This window comes from Ylistrum balloti, unplaced genomic scaffold (genome assembly GCF_031769215.1).
Source record: "Ylistrum balloti isolate Yb309-2 unplaced genomic scaffold, AGI_CSIRO_Ybal_v1 Utg370608, whole genome shotgun sequence".
In the NCBI taxonomy this organism is placed as follows: domain Eukaryota; kingdom Metazoa; phylum Mollusca; class Bivalvia; order Pectinida; family Pectinidae; genus Ylistrum; species Ylistrum balloti.
Genome location: NW_026782374.1, coordinates 67,476 through 91,787, shown reverse-complemented (window position 1 = coordinate 91,787; position 24,312 = coordinate 67,476). Strand labels below are relative to the sequence as shown.

Sequence of the window (24,312 nt, the reverse complement as noted above, 5' to 3'; positions counted from 1 at the left end):
CAACAAGAGTAAAACCAACCTAATCAAAATAACAATATACATCACTATAACTCGACCTAGCACGGAAAAACTATAAATATAAATATCAGCTATAAAATATTTAACAGAAATGCCTACTGTAATTATTTATCATAAAAACAACTACTCCTATATCTCAGCACAAAGACCCGATTTTCTATAGACGATGCTCTTTTACACATCTATAAAGACCCAGAACATGCTTAAGTAAACATTACACAACAGACATACAATTCCTTAATTCTCAGATGGCTGTTTGATACCCTTATCTTCTTCAATTGTGCAATGATACGACATACTTCAATGCTTGACCTAAAGAAGAATGATTGTATGTAATATTCCACAGATTTGTTAAGTATATTTGTATTTGTTCCAATACATGACATGTATTATTGATGGATGAATATGTCAAAACAAATTACCTGTTATTAATATTTTCCCCAGAACAACCGGAAACGGAGTTGCAAACATATATAATAATTGTACATATGATTATACTTGTGTATCTAAAGTACAGATAACATACCGGTATGGAGTATATCTCAGTTTTGATTTACCTCATTCAGTTAAAGCTACACTTCCTTTACCTAAAGGATTGTGATATCAACCGCATTGCATCCATTGTGTGACTTTGGTTTGGTTATCCTTACCATTATATCAAATTAGAAATTGCACTCACCATCACTATCTATTGTTTCTTTCAAAGTCTGGTCTTTCACTTTTTACCTCTAACATGTATTCCTTCTTAAAAATGATGTGTTGACAGGAAACTTAATCAAATTGTTACATTGATAAACAGAGAAAACCTTAATATGAAATTGAAAATGCACAGAGAAATACTTTTAACAAATGGCAAGTAGTGTTAATCAAAATGATTCCGTAGAAAACGAAATTCAAATCAATCCATCAATTTAAATGCCTTATCCAAAATGGCCGAATATGGGACATTTCATATTTTTGATCAGCAAAAAAATAAACATGCACATTTTAACTTTCAAACACTATCTAAATGCTTTTTGAAAATTTTTGATAACAAGTCAAACTTTTCGAAATCCACAATGGCCATTTGTCTACCGTATTGTACTTCCTATCAGTCCCAAAATGCTATATGCTCAACCAATGCCTTTAAGGAATCTTCATGTCCAATTTAAAAAAACAGTACTCCTCACGACACAAAATTACAAAACAGTAACTATCAAAATCCAAGATAGCTGCCTTTCAGATGCTTTGTATTGCATAAGTCTTGTAAGATGATAAACTCAACCGGAGACCACCATAAAATTACAACCCGATACAATGTACTTACCCATAACTACTAATAACAAACTATGACTATTCAAAATAGTTAATTGCCTTTTCAGCAACAGCAAACATCAATTGAAAATGTGGTCACAGGTCATCTGCTATGATTTAAGGCCAGTCCAAAAATTAAACCTGTAAAAATAAAACCATTGAAACCTGTTTGTTAAAGTTGAAAATTTTCCATACAATATCTCTTATGAAAAGAGGACCCAATCTGGGAAACTACACATATAACTTAATAATGCTCAGACCAGTGCTTAATAAACATAATAACAAGTCAAATAAAATGCTGGTCTGGCAGAAGGTGGGCCATAGATAGACAATTTAAAGAATACAATGCTGTGAATTACACAACAGTAAAGACACATAAAGTATTAAGTTGGAGTGTCTAGTAGGGTATACCAGGCAATCTTTCTCTCTTGGTCAAAATATAGTTCAGAGTAACCTTGAAATTCAAGTGTCAAGTAGACTGGAGAAAGAGCCCTGACACACTTTTTTGAAATACGTCAGAGGTCCAAATGTAGGTCATGGTGATCTTCTGCAATACCAAACACACCACCTAAATAAGGTGAACAAATACTTTAAGTATAAAGCTTTAATGATGACTATTATAGAAGAAAGAACCTAGAAAAGACAGCAAAAGTAAGGATGGAATAATGGAAGAGCACAAAACAAAACCTTGGATGACACACAATCACAATAGTCCATCTTGATAACCCAAAAATACTAAGTTTAACGGATTCATGTAAATGAAACTTTCATATAAAATCTAAATTATTTTGAGAGGTAGCATAACTTTCTATATACCAAAAGGCATTTAAAACAAATATTCTACATTTAAAAAAAAAATCTACACATTTTGAAAAATATACCATTAACAAATGGGTGTGGCAAGATGATGTTCTCCCCAGTAAACATTATGTTGACAAAACAGCAAACCTTGTACAACGATGTATTTGCATAAATTTACATTAAATAACATTACTTACATCACCTCATATCAAATAGATACATATAATTGAATAACATTTCATTGAACAAACTTAAATACACAAGTCATATCATGTTTTAGAATCAGATAGGTATCAAATGTAAAGTGTATACATTTGATTGTATATGATTTAATATCAGAGGTTGGAATATCATTTCCTGATAAATCATATTGTCAACTAAGAAATGTTTGATTTTGCGTAAAACTCAGTGAATTGTAACTCAGTATATTTTATATTCATGTTTTCCAGTAAAAGTTATGTATCCTTTATGGAATGTAGTAAGGTACATATCCATATCTGTTACATTTCGGAAGCCCTTTTGAATATCTTTATTCTCTTAGCGCCCAAAAATTCTAGCTTCTTTAAACCTGTCTTACAGATATGAAATTTAAACTACCGTATTGAGGTCATGGCTTTCTGTCAACCTGAAGCAGAATTCCTTTATCATTGAATAAAGTGTATTTGATTATATTATTGATTAAAGAAAATCTTACTAGTTTTGTTTTCTTCAGCAACATATGTACTGAATTGACTAATTCAAGGCAAGGACAGATGTCTGTTAAATTTACTTTATAACAAAAAAAAAGAACATTTCTTTCGAATTTCCTGAACTGTGCTTCAGAAACGCCAAGAAATGTTTTTACTTTGTCAGATTTTAACTCAATTTTAAATCTTTAGTGGCCTCCTTTGGTTGAAACTCGTCTGTAAGTCTTTCTGGACATCCTCATGATTTACTGTTATGTATCAAATCTGTCACCGAAACAACAGCTGACATTGTACGATTTAAGCATCATATGAGTTTTAACTTGTTTTCAAAACTCTTTTGATATCCTCAAGTTTAACTTTGTCTTTTACCCTTTTTTGATATCATCAGGTTTAAGCTTGTCTTTATCCTCAGATTTTGTGCTGCATCTGCTATTTGTTCTCTCCTCAATTGTGCATAGTTTATTTCTTTGTCCTTTCTGATGCTTCACTTCAGTATTTCCGTCCATATTATTTTCGCTTTTATCCACATCTTGTGCTCCATTTCTTTTACCTACATCATCTTGTCGAATAGAGGAATTATTTTCTTGCGGTCCTTTATGTTCGCTGTTGTTCTCAACCATTATCTGGGTATTGCTTTCATTTTGATTTTTCAATGAAGATTTAACAGGTTTACTCACGAGAATAAACCTATAACAACTGTCAGTAGAACTACTCATCACTTCATCAGGCCGGAAATGTACTTGTTCTGAAACAAAAAGAACAAAGAACCATGATTCATTAGAAAGAGTCCCATTTTATCAAACCTTGATGGTGCACTTGACAAGAAAATGACAAAATAGAAATGCAAAATATGATCTGTTCTTTGGCATAATTTAAAAAAAATTCACAAAAGATATTGATTATCCCTAATGCTGGTGATATATGTGTATCTTTCGTGTGTTACGTATGTTGAAAGAATTGTTTTCTATATTTGAATGTCATTCTATAGAATAGAAGATCTGATAACAAGAGGGCCATGGCCCTTAACAGTCATCTGTCAATCATTGAATGGATGGACAAACCACAGAATTTGTAGATGGTGATCTGACAAATCAGATTACTTCAGATTTTGAATAATACCTAAATGCATCAGCAACACATCAATGGTAAGTTCTGTTTATGAAAAACAGTTATACAATCATATTACAAAATGGCTACTGTGGAAGAAGTTTTGATCAGACTGAAAAAATAACAACTTATCACCCTCTTTCATTTCCTTAAGAAATCAAATGTTTGTCAAAGGTGCGAATGAAAAAGTAGTTTGGTCTATTTGTTCAAGATGAAATGTATTTGATTTTGGACCAAAACAAAAACATTTGGTTAGGAAAATCTCAGGATCAATTTATGAATGTTTGATATCACTGCCACGCCACTCAATAATAATGTTTTTGGCCTAGTTTGGTTGAAATCTACCCAGGCATTAAGAAGGAGTAGTGTTTTGAAGCAAAAAAATACCTAACGTCCCCTTTTGGAGACCAGTCTCTATGTTTCTAGGGGTAAAATCACCATTCTGAATTAAGAAATGATTCTCTACCTTTAATGATGTTTCATTCATTCAAACATCTTGAAAGAGTGGCATTTTGAAGAAAATATTGACTAACTTCCCCATTCTGGTTATTTTCTTGAGCGATCAGATCACAAAGATGGGACCCGGCATGGTGATGTTGTGACATATATCAAAAGTACAACTCCATTCATTAGAAGGCCTGACCTTGAAATGGAAGACCTTGAAATATTATGTGTACAGATGAATTTTAAATGCTCAAAACCTTTGCTCAGAGCAAATGTGTATAGACCTCCGAAGTGTAATTCTACTCTATGGATGGAGAGTTTTGAGCTTTTTCATTCCAAATGTCAGCAGGAAGGGAAGAAATTATCTTAGTTGGAGATTTCAAAATCAACCTTAATGGTGGAAACAGTGAGTCTTTTGTAGACCTTACAGAGCCTTTTAACCTCCATCAAATGGTTAAGGAACCCACACGTGTAGCTGACACATCATCACTCATTGACCATGTATACATGTCAGCTCCTGAATACTTAAGACAAGTGAAGGTGGTCAAAAACGGAATTAGTGATCACTATCCAGTTTGCTTCGTGCGTAAAAGATCTTTAGGGTCAAAATTTACTCATACCAATATGGCGTACAGGTCTTTTAAGAACTTCGATGCCCAAGAATTTGCCAAAGCAATTGCTAGTGTTCCTTGGTCCATAATAGAGACATTTGATGATGTGGACGATGCACTAGATATCTGGATGTATCTGTTTTCTTCAGTATTGTGGATGACTATGCTCCAAAAATGGAGAGAAGGGTGAAAAAAACGAAACAACCCGATTGGATGGATGACAATATTATTGAAAATATAAAAGTTAGAGACGAGCTGAAACATCAGGGTGAACATGGAAGATACAAAATACAACGTAATAAAGTTTCTTCCATGGTTCGTACGGCTAAAACAAATTACTACAAAACAGTTATTGAAAAAAATCTTGATAATCCCAAAATTCTTTGGAAGCTGATACAGGAACTTAGTCCTCCAAAAAGCTTACCATCTCCAAACATGTTAGAGATAAATGAGAAAGATGTATTTGAAAAAAAAAGTGAAATGGCTAATCACTTTAATAGTTATTTTACAGAGGTTGCTGGTAAATTAACTTCTAATCTTGAAAATGTTACAACCTCTTTTGAGAAGTTGAAAGAATATGTAAATAGTAAACTAAGTAATAGTACCCAGTTTGTCATACCAAAAGTGTCAGTTTATTTCGTCGTCAAGTTTTTGAGTAATTTGGACGAACACAAAGCTACTGGTACTGATGATGTTTGTGCTAAACTTTTAAAGATTGTTCATAAGGAAATAGCTCAGTCACTTACATTTATTATTAATCTTAATATCCAGTCTGGTAAGTTTCCCACACAGTGGAAGTTAGCAAGAGTTACCCCTCTCTATAAAAGTGGTAACACTGATGATGTTAGCAATTTTAGACCAATTTCTGTTTTACCAATACTGTCTAAAGTTATTGAGAGAAATGTTCATAGTACTTTTTATAATTATCTTACTACTCATAGTCTAATTATATCTTCTCAGTCAGGTTTCCGTCAAAATCACTCCTGTGAAACTGCACTGTTGAATGTAGTCAACTCCTGGGCAAAAAATATAGATGATGGTTTGAATACAGGAGTTGTACTATTAGATTTTAAAAAGGCGTTTGATTTGGAAGACCATGATGTTTTACTCACAAAAATGTCTTCGTATCATATTGAACATAGGTCCATGTCATGGTTTAAATCATATTTAGACAACATAACCCAGATAGTATCTCTTGCAGGTCATATGTCTTATGTTTGCAATATCACACATGGTGTACCTCAGGGATCTATTCTCGGTCCTCTTATGTTTTTAGTTTTTATCAATGACTTGCCTCTACATGTTTTATCAAGCACTGATATGTATGCTGATGATTCTACGTTGTCTGCTGTTGGTAAGTCAGTAGAAGATATCACAGTTACACTACAGGCAGATTTAAACAATGTAAGTAAATGGTGTGTAGATAACAGAATGATGATTAATGTACAAAAAACAAAATGTATGTGTATCTCATCAAAGCAAAAAAAAAAAAAATTGGAGAAACAATTTAAATCTTAAACTTTTTATGTGTGATGAACCTTTAGAACAGGTTTGTAATGATAAACTACTTGGTGTAAACATTGGTGATGGGCTTACGTGGTCAAGTCGTATTACATCTGTTGTATCTAGGATAAGACAAAGACTTGGTTTATTACGACGCATTAGTCCATATCTACCTAATAAAGATAAACTTAGGTCTTTTAGTTCTTGTGTTTTCCCACACTTTTTATATTGTAGTACTGTGTGGTCAGGTTGCAACAAAAATTTAATGGGAAATTTCTTAAAGCTCAGAAGCAGGCAGTCCGTACTATTTTAAATGTACCTTTTGACACACCCTCCAGTGTAATGTTTCAGCAACTTTGATGGATGCCAATTATGTATTACAAATTTAGAAGGCTGTGTATGTTATTTAAATGTTATCACCAGACTGTTCCATAATATTTGTCAAACAATGTATCACTAGTGAGGAATGGTCACAACAGGAATACTAGATATGTTTCTGAAAACAATTTCTAAGTGCCAAAACATAGAACTGTGTTTTATTCTAAACAATTTCTTACTGACAGTATTAAAGAATGGAGTATTTTACCCAATGATATTAAGAATGTCCACTGTTTTTCCACTTTTAAAGGAAAACTTATTCAACATCTTATATCTATGTCTTAGATCTCTTTGTGATATATTTGGCATTCTTAATCAACTTTTTTACCACCATATTGATTTTAGACTATGCTATATTAGCATATAACTATGTCAATTTTTATCTGTTTGCTATATTAGCATGTATGTATATTAGGCACCAGCCATTTAATTGAACAAAATATTTTTGCAATTGTGCATACTGTGATAATTTTAATTAATGTCTGTGATTTTTTTTGATATAGTTTAAATCCTATTGTTGTTTAATATGAAGTTTGTATTTGAAACTTGATTCATGTAGGTTACTTAGTAGATTTTAACTAACATTATTTTACTAACCAGAGGACCATGTGGAAGATTAGCCGTTTGCTAAACATGTTTTATATCCTCAATAAATAAAGTTTATTATTATTATTATTATATTTGGGGCCCCACCTCAAAGTCCCTTTTGGTAATATCAACTTTCTGAAATTAAGAAATAATTTCCCACTACCAATGATATTTAAGACTAAATTTATTTGATATCCATTCAAGCATTCAGGAAGAATAGCTATTTTAAGGAAAAAATTATGTCTTATTTCCCTTTTGGCCTCAAGTCCATTGGAGTCCAATCAACTTGCTGAGTTTAAGAAATGATTGCCCACTCTCTATGATGTGTTTCAGATCAAATTTAGTTGAAATCCATACTTTTTGAATGTTGTCTTATTTTCCCTTTTTGGGTCCCGCCCCCAAGTCCTTATGATGCATCAGACCAAATTTGGTTGAAATCCATCCAGATATGAGAGAGGATTAAGGTATTGTAAAAAAAAGTTTATGCACGACGCACAGTGACGGATGAAGCACAAAGACTAACCCAAAAGTCCGGTTAGATGAACTAATAAAAACCAGTAGAAGATTTAAGTGCAACATATTGACAAATACCAATGACCAGTGTGAAGAGCACCAGCACAGAGGTATGTAGTGTACGAGATGGTAAGGAATAAACCCACTTTTTCAGCTGAACTAATATCCTATGCATGATGAGGTAGAATATATTGTGACAAGCTAGTAAAAAAATTATAGCAACAAGAGGCCCAGAGGGCCTGTATCGCTTACATGGATCTTTATGACCAACAGTCAAACAGTACTATATCTGTGCATATTTTCCACAGTAGATGCTTAAAACAATACACCATTTTTTCACACACTTTGTGGGCACCATTAAGGGAACCTTTTGGCCAAATATTATGATCCTTTGGGCCAGATGACCTAAAATTACGAAAGACTGTAACAATGTACTGCAGTAGATTTTACACTTTAACACTTTGTCATTGATAACTGTGTGAGAATCTATGGCCCTGCTTGTTCCTGTTTCGTACTTACCTGCTGTGGGGTATTCAGACTACCTCCTTAGCCAGCCGCCTGAAAAGGTGGCTTTCCTGTCATCTTATTTTGATTATATTCTAGTTGAAGATTTGATTTTTCTGTGTGGAAATATATGTAAGTGCTGATTTATTGAACTGGGACTAAGAATGTTTTAGATCTCAAAAAGTTGGTCCATTCCTTACCATCTTGTATACAATGAAAGAGTCATTATCCTTCACACTTTTTTTTTACAGCATTTGTCTGACGAAGATGACAGTGCATACTGCTTGTGTCTTTATTTTATTGACCCTACAAACCTGAAGAAAATGTTCCAGAATAATCACTTTATGTTTACAATGCCCATTACATACAGTAAATGTATGTGATTGATTTGTTTGGTATGAAGTGAATGGCATAAGATACTGACACAGTTGTGGGATCACAACGTTACACGATGTGCGGTGTGCGCACGAAGTATGCACGATGTGCGCACGAAGTATGCACGATGTTTGCACGATGTGCGATTGCATCGTGCAGGCGAATGTGCGCACGATGGACGATCCAAACGATAGCTATCGTTGTTGATATAAATTTAGGAATTGGTTATGAATAAAGTTCAAATGTGCGGAACGATTGTGATATCAATATACTTCATGTGTTGTCGTGACCAAGGTAAACTGATCAGTCTTGAATTTTCTTTTAAGAATAAAAATTCACTTTGTCGCTAGTTGTTTGTTATGTTTTCAACAAGATCTCGCATTAAGGCAGTCGCTTATAAACACACGACTGGGGCTCTTAGACAGACCGCTTCGATCTGTGACACTCACAACACGAGGCGTGAGACCTAATTAGGCCTAAGAAAGGTGTCACAATAAGAAGCCATGCTGCTTGTTTAGAGTATACGTTCCGAGCGCAATTGTATACTATCATCGTCAGAACACACAAGAATATTATACCTGCCATGTTGTGTTTTTATAACAATGAAATAGCCAGTGAAAGGACACCAATCGGTCAAGGTAACAATTCATTCCCTGACTCACAGCTAGATAGATTAGACCTACTGATAACTGCTGGTAAGTATAGCTTTTAATATTATATTTTATTGCACATGTGCATAACTTTGTAGATAACTGAAGAATCCAATATCTGTAATTGTTCGATCAGCTATTAACTAATTATAGGCCTACAGTTTCAATATACAACGTCAAGTAGATAGGACTCACCAACTGCACTAATTAAAATTATAATTAGGAGTGTTACTCTATCTATACACACACAATATTCCAAAATGTTTTGAACTGTTCTTGGTTTATTTTTAACCAGAGAAAAATAAGTTGCAGAAGTTTCATTTCAACTATATTTTGTAGATAAATTTTGTTAAATTTTGCAACACATAATCGTATTGGTAAAATACACTTTAAATTTATTTCACATTAAACGTTATTTTGTTACATTCAGGCCCCAGTTTCACCAATCTTCCTTAACTTTTAAGAAATCTTAACTCCCAAATTACATAACCATTTACATTTACAATTAAAGAAGCTCCATTCCTTAACTTACAGTATGAAATATTTTTCGATGAGCAATGCATGATAATTATAAGCTAAGGAAAATTCCTTAAGGAAGATTTGTGAAACTGGGGCCATCGTTTTTCCATTTTTTTGTTTCATTTTTATTTTTTATTTTTACAGTATATCATGTATGTCATTATATTATCATGTCAACGACAATTTAAACTACTGATATGATTGCTTTTGCCATCAATCAAAGTTGATCAATCAATGATTTATTTTATTAAAGTGTAGTTAAAGATCCAGTTAATAAAATCCATTTGAAGAATAAAATAACTTGTAATTCTATAGAGACCATAAACATGTAAAGACAGATAAGATATATTTCATTTAAGTGACACATGTTTTAGAAACATAAACGTCAGGAATCTGGTAACTGTCTGGCGTGTTGTTACAATCTGATGACTATACCTCAGCTTTTCAACTATTTTCGGGCCAGAGAGTCCATTGGTGTGGTATATAACAATCTTTTCCTTCGCAAAAGGTGACAATCGCCGACCAGCATCCATTTCCGCATACGAGATGATGGACGCCCCGTTTTCGATTTCATACGACACATTACGTTTTTTTGATAATTTCGCAATATCAATCAACCTATCGAACAAAACCGCACAGAGAATCGCACACCGCACATTTGTGCGCACGACACACGCACGATGTGAGCATGATACACAAACGATGTACGCACGGTGTATGCACGATGTGTGCACGCTATTTTTGGTATGTTGTGCGATCCCACAACTGTATCTTCTACAAATAAAACAAAAATTCCAGTATGAAATGAAATTTCTGTCATTAATTCCTTCAGATTTTATGACAGGCATTGGTAACAAAAATGGAATTTCTACTAGAGTGTGACAGTTAAACACTATGTTCCAGCATTTGCTAATGGCCATTAAAAATATTTGCCATCATAACTTTGAATCAGTGGTATTGTTATAACAATACAATGTTTCTGGAATTCATCATATTTGTTCTACATAAAGGTAAATGATACGCCATTAATTTCAAATAATGGTAATGATCATCAAAGTGATCGTCAAGGAGCAAATATGCAGCTTAATAAATTTACCTATAACAAAAATGGATGACAATATTAAGGTCGCTGAAAATTAAATGTTAAGAATACAAGATATTTTTACATGTCCATAACATTTTTAAATTGAAAAGTAAAAGCCTTGCCATCTACTAGTATAACATGTGACCATTTACAATGAGTGGGTGATATACTTCAATTTAACATGTGACCATATTTACAATGAGTGAATTGAAACTTATTTATTTTACAACAATTGAAAAGTGACATTGAAAATTTTAAAATATACTTCTGGTATTCCTATATGTGACATTGAAAACTGCAAAATGTATGACTAATAACCCGGCATGTGGCATTGAGAACTGTTTAAGCTTTTAGAAAATACTTTAAAACTTTCATTACCCTCATTGGGTCAGTGCCCCACATTTCTGATGTAACACACATGAATGATACAAATTAAAGCCTGTTTTCATCTACATATGCATCATACCAAATTCAGACAAAATCTTGGCATTTTCAAAAATGATGAAATTTAGAAAAATTACTCTTATCAACTATTCAGCCCCATCCCTGAGGACTGAGCCCCACTGTTAATACGAAATGATTCCCTGTAATTCCCAACCATATGAGGCCCCAGACCCATCTTTTACTAAAAAAGAAATAATAATTCCCCTTCACCCTAGCATGCTTCAGACCAAATTTGAACAGAATCCTGATATTTCTACTGAGAAGAATTTGCCTTATTTCCACTATTCTTTTCCTTCATTCATGATCATTACAATGATGGGTAAATGAATCATACTTACTATGAGAGGTTGGCGTAGGAGATCCTGCCCGGGAAGTTGCCTGAGAGGTCCCTCGAGATCTTGCACCCAATGATAAGCGTTCTTTCTCTTCCATGATTTTACCAGATATCTCCTAAAATCAATTTATGGTACATCAACTGTTACAATACACCACTCTATATTGGCAAAATAATTGAATATTATCAATTTGCCTATACATCATTGAAATATGACTTGTGATGAAAAAATTATAAGCTTGCATGACCTTGATCTATTCACTCAGTGAAATTTGATGGCCAAGAAATCAATAATTTTTATGTTTATACAAAATCTACAGGAAAGTATTCATTGCAATAACATAACATCACCATTTGTGATCGCTGCTGATTATTGGACATCAGTAATTGTTTATCTAATAATTTTCTGGATCACTAAATGTTTCATTCCATCACTGTATATATTCACATCTCAGTTCCACAGGAACAAAATTATAAAGGAAAGCAATAGTTACGTACCCCAGATTTACTCATTTTGTACAGAATTTCTTCAATTTGATTTAGTGAAACATTTGTTGTTCAGAAAATAACAGCTGTATGGAAAAAGCTAATGAACGAAGACGATAGCATGTCTCTAATTCAGAAGAATATAAATGATAATAAATGTAGTATGCACAGGAATCAATATATGAGTAACACTTACATGTCTCTAATTCAGGAGAGTATAAACGATAATAAATGTAGTATACACGAAACAGGATTCACACTTACATGTCTCTAATTCAGGAGAGTATAAACGATAAAAAATGTAGCATGCACAAAACAGGAATATCACTTACATGTCTCTAATTCAGGAGATTATCAACGATAATAAATGTAGTATACACAAAACAGGAGTATCACTTACATGTCTCTAATTCAGGAGAGTATAAACGATAATAAATGTAGTATACACAAGACAGGAGTAACACTTAACTGTTTCTAATTCAGGAGAGTATAAACGATAATAAATGTAGTAAAAACAAAACAGTAGTAACACTTCTATTTCTGTAATTCAGGAGAGTATAAACGATAATAAATGTAGTAAAAACAAAACAGTAGTAACACTTCTATTTCTGTAATTCAGGAGAGTATAAACGATAATAAATGTAGTAAAAACAAAACAGTAGTAACACTTCTATTTCTGTAATTCAGGAGAGTATAAACGATAATAAATGTAGTATGCACAAAACAGGAGTATCACTTACATGTCTCTAATTCAGGAGATTATCAACGATAATAAATGCAGTATACACAAGACAAGAGTAACACTTGCATGTCTCTAATTCAGGAGAGTATAAACGATAATAAATGTAGTATACACAAGACAGGAGTAACACTTAACTGTTTCTAATTCAGGAGAGTATAAACGATAATAAATGTAGTAAAAACAAAACAATAGTAACACTTCTATTTCTGTAATTCAGGAGAGTATAAACGATAATAAATAAAGTGAACAGGAATCAATTTTAGGTGTAACAATAACATGTCTCTAATTCAGAAGAATATTAATGATAATAAATGTAGTAAACAGGAATCAATATATGAGTAACACTTGCATGTCTCTAATTCAGGAGAGTATAAACAATAACAAATGTAATATACTCAAAACAGGAATAACACTTGCATGTCTCTAATTCAGGAGAGTATAAACGATAATAAATATAGTATGCACAAAACAGGATTCACACTTTCATTTCTGTAATTCAGGAGAGTATCAACGATAATAAATAAAGTGAACAGGAATCAATATAGGAGTAACAATAACATGTCTCTAATTCAGGAGAGTATAAACGATAATAAATGTAGTAAACAGGAATCAATACAGGAGTAATACTTACATGCTATAGATTCAGATAAAGTCACTTTGAGAACAAAAAAAAATGAAAAGCTAGATGTACCTCTGCTTTGGTATTACGGTTAAACTGTTTTTCTTTTATTTTCATTTCCCGTTCTTCTTTCTTCTCATGTTTAGTAGTTACATCTCCAACTAATACTGAAGGATTCTTATCCCGTGGCTTTTTGTCATCAGAGGAGTCTGGAATACAAACTGTAACTGTTAACAAACTTTCCAATGTTGCTTACATGAATTGAAAATATGACTCGTGTGAGACAGGAAATCTTAAAGCACGCTTTCAACAGGAAAGCTTACCGCATGCTATCAACAGGAAATCTTACAGCATGCTATTAACAGAAAATCATACAGCATGCTATCAACAGGAAATCTTACAGCATGACGTCAACAGGAAATCTTACAGCATGCTGTCAACAGGAAATCTTACAGCATGCTGTCAACAGGAAATCTTACAGCATGCTGACAACAGGAAATCTCACAGCATGCTGTCAACAGGAAATCTTACAGCATGCTATCAACAGGAAATCTTACAGCATGACATCAACAGGAAATCTTACAGCTTGCTGTCAACAGGAAATCTTACAGCATGCTGACAACAGGAAATCTCACAGCATGCTGTCAACAGGAAATCTTACAGCATGATATCAACAGGAAATCTTACAGCATGACGTCAACAGGAAATCTTACAGCATACTGTCAACAGGAAATCTTACAGCATGACGTCAACAGGAAATCTTACAGCATGCTGTCAACAGGAAATCTGACGGCATGCTATCAACAGGAAATCTTACAGCACCCAGTCAACAGGAGATCTTGAAGCATGCTGACAACAGGAAATCTTAAAGCATGCTATCAACAGGAAATCTTACAGCACCCAGTCAACGAGAGATCTTGAAGCATGCTGACAACAGGAAATCTTACAGCATGCTGTCAACAGGAAATCTGACGGCATGCTATCAAGAGAAAATATTACAGCAAGCTGACAACAGGAAAGCTTACAGCAAACTGACAACAGGAAATCTTACAGCATGCCGTCAACAGGAAATCTTACAGCATGCTACTAACAGGAAATCTTACAGCATGCTATTAACAGGAAATCTTACAGCATGACGTCAACAGGAAATCTTACAGCATGCTATCAACAGGAAATCTTACGGCATGCTATCAAGAGATAATATTACAGCAAGTTGACAACAGGAAATCTTAAAGCATGACGTCAACAGGAAATCTTACAGCATACTGTCAACAGGAAATCTTACAGCATGACGTCAACAGGAAATCTTACAGCATGCTGTCAACAGGAAATCTGACGGCATGCTATCAACAGGAAATCTTACAGCACCCAGTCAACAGGAGATCTTGAAGCATGCTGACAACAGGAAATCTTAAAGCATGCTATCAACAGGAAATCTTACAGCACCCAGTCAACGAGAGATCTTGAAGCATGCTGACAACAGGAAATCTTACAGCATGCTGTCAACAGGAAATCTGACGGCATGCTATCAAGAGAAAATATTACAGCAAGCTGACAACAGGAAAGCTTACAGCAAACTGACAACAGGAAATCTTACAGCATGCCGTCAACAGGAAATCTTACAGCATGCTACTAACAGGAAATCTTACAGCATGCTATTAACAGGAAATCTTACAGCATGACGTCAACAGGAAATCTTACAGCATGCTATCAACAGGAAATCTTACGGCATGCTATCAAGAGATAATATTACAGCAAGTTGACAACAGGAAATCTTAAAGCATGACGTCAACAGGAAATCTTACAGCATACTGTCAACAGGAAATCTTACAGCATGACGTCAACAGGAAATCTTACAGCATGCTGTCAACAGGAAATCTGACGGCATGCTATCAACAGGAAATCTTACAGCACCCAGTCAACAGGAGATCTTGAAGCATGCTGACAACAGGAAATCTTAAAGCATGCTATCAACAGGAAATCTTACAGCACCCAGTCAACGAGAGATCTTGAAGCATGCTGACAACAGGAAATCTTACAGCATGCTGTCAACAGGAAATCTGACGGCATGCTATCAAGAGAAAATATTACAGCAAGCTGACAACAGGAAAGCTTACAGCAAACTGACAACAGGAAATCTTACAGCATGCCGTCAACAGGAAATCTTACAGCATGATATTAACAAGAAATTTTACAGCATGCTGTCAACAGGAAATCTGACGGCATGCTATCAAGAGAAAATATTACAGCAAGCTGACAACAGGAAAGCTTACAGCAAACTGACAACAGGAAATCTTACAGCATGCCGTCAACAGGAAATCTTACAGCATGCTACTAACAGGAAATCTTACAGCATGCTATTAACAGGAAATCTTACAGCATGACGTCAACAGGAAATCTTACAGCATGCTATCAACAGGAAATCTTACGGCATGCTATCAAGAGATAATATTACAGCAAGCTGACAACAGGAAATCTTAAAGCATGCTATCAACAGGAAATCTTACAGCATGCCATCAACAGGAAATCTGACGGCACGCTATCAAGAGATAATATTACAGCAAGCTGACAACAGGTAATCTTACAGCATGCTGTCAACAGGAAATCTGACGGCACGCTATCAAGAGATAATATTACAGCAAGCTGACAACAGGAAAGCTTACAGCAAACTGACAACAGGTAATCTTACAGCATGCCATTAACAGGAAATCTTACAGCATGACGTCAACAGGAAATCTTACAGCATGACGTCAACAGGAAATCTGATGGCATGCTATCAACAGGAAATCTTACAGCACCCAGTCAACAGGAGATCTTGAAGCATGCTGACAACAGGAAATCTTACAGCATGCTGTCAACAGGAAATCTGACGGCATGCTATCAACAGGAAATCTTACAGCATGCCATTAACAGGAAATCTTACAGCATGACGTCAACAGGAAATCTTACAGCATGACGTCAACAGGAAATCTTACAGCATGGCGTCAACAGGAAATCTGACGGCATGCTATCAACAGGAAATCTTACAGCACCCAGTCAACAGGAGATCTTGAAGCATGCTGACAACAGGAAATCTTACAGCATGCTGTCAACAGGAAATCTTACAGCATGCTGTCAACAGGAAATCTTAAAGCATGCTATCAACAGGAAATCTTACAGCACCCAGTCAACAAGAGATCTTGAAGCATGCTGACAACAGAAAATCTTACAGCATGCTGTCATCAGGAAATCTGACGGCATGCTATCAAGAGAAAATATTACAGCATGCCGTCAACAGGAAAGCTTACAGCATGACGTCAACAGGAAATCTTACAGCATGCTATCAACAGGAAATCTTACAGCATGACGTCAACAGGAAATCTTACAGTATGACATCAACAGGAAATCTTACAGCTTGCTGTCAACAGGAAATCTTACGGCATGCTATCAAGAGATAATTTTACAGCAAGCTGACAACAGGAAAGCTTACAGCAAACTGACAAACAGGAAATCTTACAGCATGACGTCAACAGGAAATCTTACAGCATGCTGTCAACAGGAAATCTTAAAGCATGACGTCAACAGGAAATCTTACAGCATGACGTCAACAGGAAATCTTACAGCATGCCGTCAACAGGAAATCTTACAGCATGCCGTCAATAGGAAATCTGTACTGACTTCAGCAGTGACCAATGACTTTGATATAAGACACATTATTCAGTATTTATAAGATACAGTCAGGTATACATCATTCCCACCAGCATGATACCAATCCACATGGGCCTGAGCTATTTAACGTATATATGTACACATACATAATTATTTGTTAATCAATGTGTACAAAATATATCATCCCCATTAATTATCAAACTAATACTGGAGTCATTGTAATCTCTCCCTCTTACAGCATGCCATTAACAGGAAATCTTACAGCATGACGTCAACAGGAAATCTTACAGCATGACGTCAACAGGAAATCTGATGGCATGCTATCAACAGGAAATCTTACAGCACCCAGTCAACAGGAGATCTTAAAGCATGACATCAACAGGAAATCTGTACTGACTTCAGCAGTGACCAATGACTTTGATATAAGACACATTATTCAGTATTTATAAGATACAGTCAGGTATACATCATTCCCACCAGCATGATACCAATCCACATGGGCCTGAGCTATTTAACGTATATATGTACACATACATAATTATTTGTTAATCAATGTGTACAAAATATATCATCCCCATTAATTATCAAACTAATACTGGAGTCATTGTAATCTCTCCCTCTAACAGCATGCCATTAACAGGAAATCTTACAGCATGACGGCAACAGGAAATCTTACAGCATGACGTCAACAGGAAATCTGATGGCATGCTATCAACAGGAAATCTTACAGCACCCAGTCAACAGGAGATCTTGAAGCATGCTGACAACAGGAAATCTTACAGCATGCTGTCAACAGGAAATCTGACGGCATGCTATCAACAGGAAATCTTACAGCATGCCATTAACAGGAAATCTTACAGCATGACGTCAACGGGAAATCTTACAGCATGACGTCAACAGGAAATCTTACAGCATGGCGTCAACAGGAAATCTGACGGCATGCTATCAACAGGAAATCTTACAGCACCCAGTCAACAGGAGATCTTGAAGCATGCTGACAACAGGAAATCTTACAGCATGCTGTCAACAGGAAATCTTACGTCATGCTGTCAACAGGAAATCTTAAAGCATGACGTCAACAGGAAATCTTACAGCATGCTATCAACAGGAAATCTTACAGCATGCTATCAACAGGAAATCTTACAGCATGACGTCAACAGGAAATCTTACAGTATGACATCAACAGGAAATCTTACAGCTTGCTGTCAACAGGAAATCTTACAGCATGCCGTCAACAGGAAAGCTTACAGCATGACGTCAACAGGAAATCTCACAGCATGCTATCAACAGGAAATCTTACAGCATGACGTCAACAGGAAATCTTACAGTATGACATCAACAGGAAATCTTACAGCTTGCTGTCAACAGGAAATCTTACGGCATGCTATCAAGAGATAATTTTACAGCAAGCTGACAACAGGAAAGCTTACAGCAAACTGACAAACAGGAAATCTTACAGCATGACGTCAACAGGAAATCTTACAGCATGCTGTCAACAGGAAATCTGACGGCATGCTATCAAGAGATAATTTTACAGCAAGCTGACAACAGGAAAGCTTACAGCAAACTGACAAACAGGAAATCTTACAGCATGACGTCAACAGGAAATCTTACAGCATGCTGTCAACAGGAAATCTTAAAGCATGACGTCAACAGGAAATCTTACAGCATGCCGTCAACAGGAAATCTTACAGCATGCCGTCAATAGGAAATCTGTACTGACTTCAGCAGTGACCAATGACTTTGATATAAGACACATTATTCAGTATTTATAAGATACAGTCAGGTATACATCATTCCCACCAGCATGATACCAATCCACATGGGCCTGAGCTATTTAACGTATATATGTACACATACATAATTATTTGTTAATCAATGTGTACAAAATATATCATCCCCATTAATTATCAAACTAATACTGGAGTCATTGTAATCTCTCCCTCTTGACTCACCTCTACACCCATCATCATTTCAATTTCTATCATGTGACAAATACATTCTGTCATGTGACAAATACATTATATCATGTGACAAATACATCTATCATGAAAACTATACGTGTATAGTACTGCAATAAATTTAAAAGTTGCATGCAGGTTAAGGCAAGACTAAAACCCATCAACTTTGTCCACCAGATAAAAATCATATTGTGTCTTACAAAATTGTATGCATTGAAGTAGGCCATTTAGTCTGTTACCTTGGGAGTTAGGAACAAACCATTTTGTGTCCTATGATGTTATAGCCTGTAAAAAATGTGTGTCAAGCAGTTACATGAATGTCAGCAAGAGAGAGAACTCAATTGTAACCAGGTGAATTTTATGTCCCATCTGTTTATACGTGTAGACTTGTCAGGGGTTCCTGTAGGCATCTAAAAATGACCCATGACTGTGAGGATTCCTCACTTATCTGATCACTGGGTTAAATAAACAATAAGACTACCACAGTTATCTTTACTAAAAGATACCAATATAATCCTTTGAATCACAAGATCCCTATCAATAAAACCTATAGTGATCTCTCCCTTCAATTATATCTTGTCAGTGAAAATATACGATCAGTAACATTTAAACACCTCTTTAATCATACAATAAAGTTAGACAGGAGACATTTCAACATGAAGATACATGTTTGTATATTAAACTCAAATAACGTTACTCAATTTGTATCAATAACAAACCAAGAAAATAACCTCATTGCTCAAATAGCATACCCATATAAATTCAGGCAGAACTGGAAATCAACATAAACAAAGGCCAATTGTTCAAACATACACTATGATGGTTCATGGATATGGGTGATTCAGTTACATTTTTGTTATTAAGTGTCATGTCCATTTCCCATTGTTAAACAATCTGGAACATTTTCAGCACTTCAGAAGTAGGCTTAATTTAGATCCAACCTTACAAGCCAGTCTCAATCATAAATCTTACTAAAAGTATCAAGCCTCGCTAACCATGGTTCAACTATCACATATATCTTAATTAGATCAAGAATTACATGTCACAGGTTCAAATATCATAGCAAGTTATTCTGCATATATACAGTAGCTCAGATATATATATATATATATATATATATATATATATATTCACTGTGTATTAGTTAAATTCAGTCAAAGATCAAATATAGCTGTATATCTCAGATTTAGGTCTAGCCTTTCACACCAGAAGTTCAAATATATATCTTAGCTAGTTATCTAGCCTACAGGCCAAAACCCCAAAGGATCAAATACATATACGGCAAAGAAAATACTGACATGTCAATGCAATATTTTTAAATGAAATCATCATGACAAAGTTCTCATATCTTTTATTAAACTGCATCTCTAAAAACCTGCTGTTTAAAGTCTGTCTGTCAGTTACCACCATCTTTCATGAAAACCATGTTACATGTATTGAGAAAAAGCCTTGAACATCTCATCAACTGTGACAAGTAAACACAACAGGTCATTGGGTTTTGCTATCAAGAAATTCACTAGAGGCCTATGGGCCTAAACATTCATCTGACCATAAAGACCTATATAAAAGAGGCCACTAAGACATTGTTAGTCAATAAAACCTTTTTCTGCAAAAATTGAAATCATATTCTTTATACATGCTCCTACACTAATGCCATTACTCCAAACCTATTGCTTGTTGAAAACTAAATTCTAAGACCTAACTCATTTCAGCTAAGAGACCTTGAATATAGGTCAAGGTCAATCATTTGAATACATTTGGTAGCCCTTCATCCACCAATGTTAAAAAAACAATATCAGCAGCCTGTTATATATCATTAAGAAAAAAATGTTTGAAAATATTAACACATTTGACCCCTGTGACCTTTAAAAAGAGAAAAAGGTCATCACATCTGGGAGGGTGTGAGTGCTCTCAGTTGTCACATGTGCACTGGATTTCAATGCAGAGATCAACTTTACTTTCTTTGTTGTTCTTGTGCATTTGTACTACCACTTTTCAGTTTTCTCTCAGCCTTGAACCATGATTAAAATTACAAGAGGCCTAGTGGCCTTGATGGTCACCTGAGATAAGCAATATTGAATATAAAGGTTAAAGGATAGCTTTCAAGTGTCATGAAAAAGAAATTGTGGCACTGAATATAGTATGTCAGTGTCATTACAAGCATATCTTTAAATATGTCATCCTATACTAATAATTCTTACAACGTTATTTCCAGAGGGAAATAGACAATGTTATGCTCAAAAATGCAATTTTTCTATCAAAACTACAGTACAGTTTTAAAAAAAACAAACTTCCTCCCCATGAAGAAATGTGAAATCCATTTGGCTAATTAGAGCAACGTAAGAAACTTCAATTCATGAAGAGCTTTTGATTCTACCATATCTGGGTGTTGAGAAGAAGAGTTTGGTTCATAATATGCCAGGGAAAGTTTCTGCAAAATTTCATTGATATCCATTCAGGTTTTTTGAGAAGATATTGAAAATGTTAAATTGTTTGCAGACAGCGGTGTATGACACAGGAGAAAGGTGATCACAACAGGTCACCATGAAACTTTGTGCATATTGTAATATTTCACTTGATTAGCAATGTCAGAGCACCCAGTCTTTGCCCTTTGCATACATTTTGACAGACTTAAACCCCATAATTTAGCCTCCATCAAAATAAACAAACCTGGTACCACAATATTATATGACTATAAAATATATTGGGACCAATCTCAAACAATTCAGCATTGCTTTGCCATTCAATTGTTTTGTCAACGGTGATAAGTTTGAGAAACCTTCTTCCAATTATGGTAACATGTACTCAGGATAATTTCATATTTCCCAGTTATGTAAACCTACCTGAGTTCAACCAGTTCTTTTTACCAGAGTTCAATTGTATTGTTACCCTAATAACCGATCAAAATAAAAAATTAATTCTTATTTGTATTTATGATTCTTAGTTGTAAAAACACATTTTTGTTTTTATTAATTTTCAAGTGTAGCAATACCAAAATAAATGTTTAGATTGCTGGCCTAAAAGCTACTATAGCAGAACAGTCTATTGCTTCATTCTTTGTGATACAGTACCACAGCAAGGAAGCAAAGAGCATTTTAAAAAATATTTCACATCTATTCATGTATCATTTGTTAAATACACAATTCCAGCCCAGTGATAACATTACACATGAGTCCTCAATTTATGATGTCATATCACTACACATGTGAGACTTTTACTATCAATGTATAATGATAATGATTATTACAAAGCTTATAAGGACAATTACAATGGTAACTGTGACAAGGATGTGATAAATATACAATGGAATTCATTAGAAGGTCTTTTTACCTAATGACCCTTTAAAACATTCTGGTACTCTTGACTTTTAAAGCCATGACCAGATATCATTTGACAAGAGATATGCAACATTGTTGGTGGAAATGCTGATTTAGAGATGTTTGTGGGCACACCTAGTTCTTCTTTCTCCTTGTGAAAGATATTCGATGATACAATAGCTACATAAAAATGTAACTGACCATCAGCCTTTTTCTAAAGACTTTGTTGTCTATGTCTGGACCATAGCTGTTACATAGTCATATTCACTAGCTCTATAACAGTCAGCAAAAACATATCAAGAGCTTGGCACTGGATGGATTTAAGTAGCATAAAATCATCTGGTGTATGAAGTATATAATCATCAGCAAGTCAAAGAATACCCAAACTTAGTTTGACAAGGGAGGTCTATATCTTTTACTTTCCATCAGCATAAAGCAATTTTGTGAGGTACATGTAAGAACAAGTGACTTGTGATTTTTTTTTTTTTTTTTTTTCGTGATAATGATACATCATTTGCTGCCACTGACATCCTGTTGACAGTTTTCCTCTCATATCTCTGATTTATTGAGGTCAGCTTGCAGGTACTAACATCTTGTTTTGCTTTTGTGACAGTAACCTGCAAACAAGTTTGCTCATGGAGGACTTTGTCAGCGAAGGGGACTCAAGAGTTCAGTGTCTTCAAATCCTTAATACTCTTGCTTTATATTGAAAGAAAAAGAAAAAACATGTAACTTGTGAATAATCAGCTTATATGTAATTAGTCCAAAGTCTCTAGCACTTCAGTGTATATCACTATATGTAGATGTACTCTGTATATGTTGACTAATCATGCATGCTGGTCACGTGATATCATAAAACTGTATTGAAAAATCCAGTACACACCTAGGGACTTTAACCAAACTTATTTATGATTGTATCCTTGTATTCAACAAATAAGAAAAACTGAACTTGCAAGAAACAGAACCCGTCTGTCTGTTATCAAAATGTGTATGTATAACTATGTCTGGGTGACAACGGATATTTAACGAAAAAACGCCCGATTCCGTTCTTTTTGCCTTACCTGAAGGGAATATCTTAGAAGACATGCAGCCCATGTTTAGTGGCGACCTGAACACTGTTACGTCCCACATTTAAGATCCGTGTTAGCTATTACAAGTTTAGTGTAGAAAAGCCATCTATACAAGGTCCCAACATTATGCGACTGTTGTTGGTATCCAATGTGAAAACGATACATGTTTACTTTACGTGGATATCCTCGGACAAATACCTAGGTATTGACTAAAGATTAGAAACATTCCGAAACTCTATTTAGCATAACAATTAAAGGGAGGTTACTCGATGAGAGTTTTGAACGCCTCGTTCTACATAAAACAAATAGAGAGAACTTGATGATTCAAATATTACACATCATACATATGTTATTTTGCTACTTTTGTTATACTTTTTAACACAATGATATGCAAAAAAGTGGATGTTCATCATTGTTTCGAGAGAAGTCACTTGCAGGAGAATGAATTCTACAGAACACCCGTTGCCATGTATTGCTTCCTTTATATTATTTATACTGCGCCAAACTGTTGTAAATATAAAAAATAATCTGGTATTTAAACATGTGAGTTTACTACCAAGCGCTGCTGTCATATCTACTCTTATAATAGGACTAAGACCACAATTAAATACTTCCGG

The 24,312-nt window shown here is 34.7% G+C and overlaps 1 protein-coding gene across 1 annotated transcript; it reads right to left on the bottom strand.

The window, feature by feature from the left end:
* Nucleotides 1–2,860: 2,860 nt before the first annotated feature.
* On the bottom strand, nucleotides 2,861–23,775 carry LOC132556931 (uncharacterized). The gene is made up of 4 exons (XM_060221385.1): nucleotides 23,687–23,775; nucleotides 13,772–13,908; nucleotides 11,857–11,968; nucleotides 2,861–3,543 (listed from the first exon to the last, which is right to left on the bottom strand). The coding sequence occupies exons 1-4, from the start codon at nucleotides 23,754–23,756 to the stop codon at nucleotides 3,164–3,166; spliced, it is 699 nt and encodes a 232-aa protein (XP_060077368.1). The 5' UTR covers nucleotides 23,757–23,775; the 3' UTR covers nucleotides 2,861–3,163.
* Between the last annotated feature and the right edge of the window lie 537 nt (nucleotides 23,776–24,312).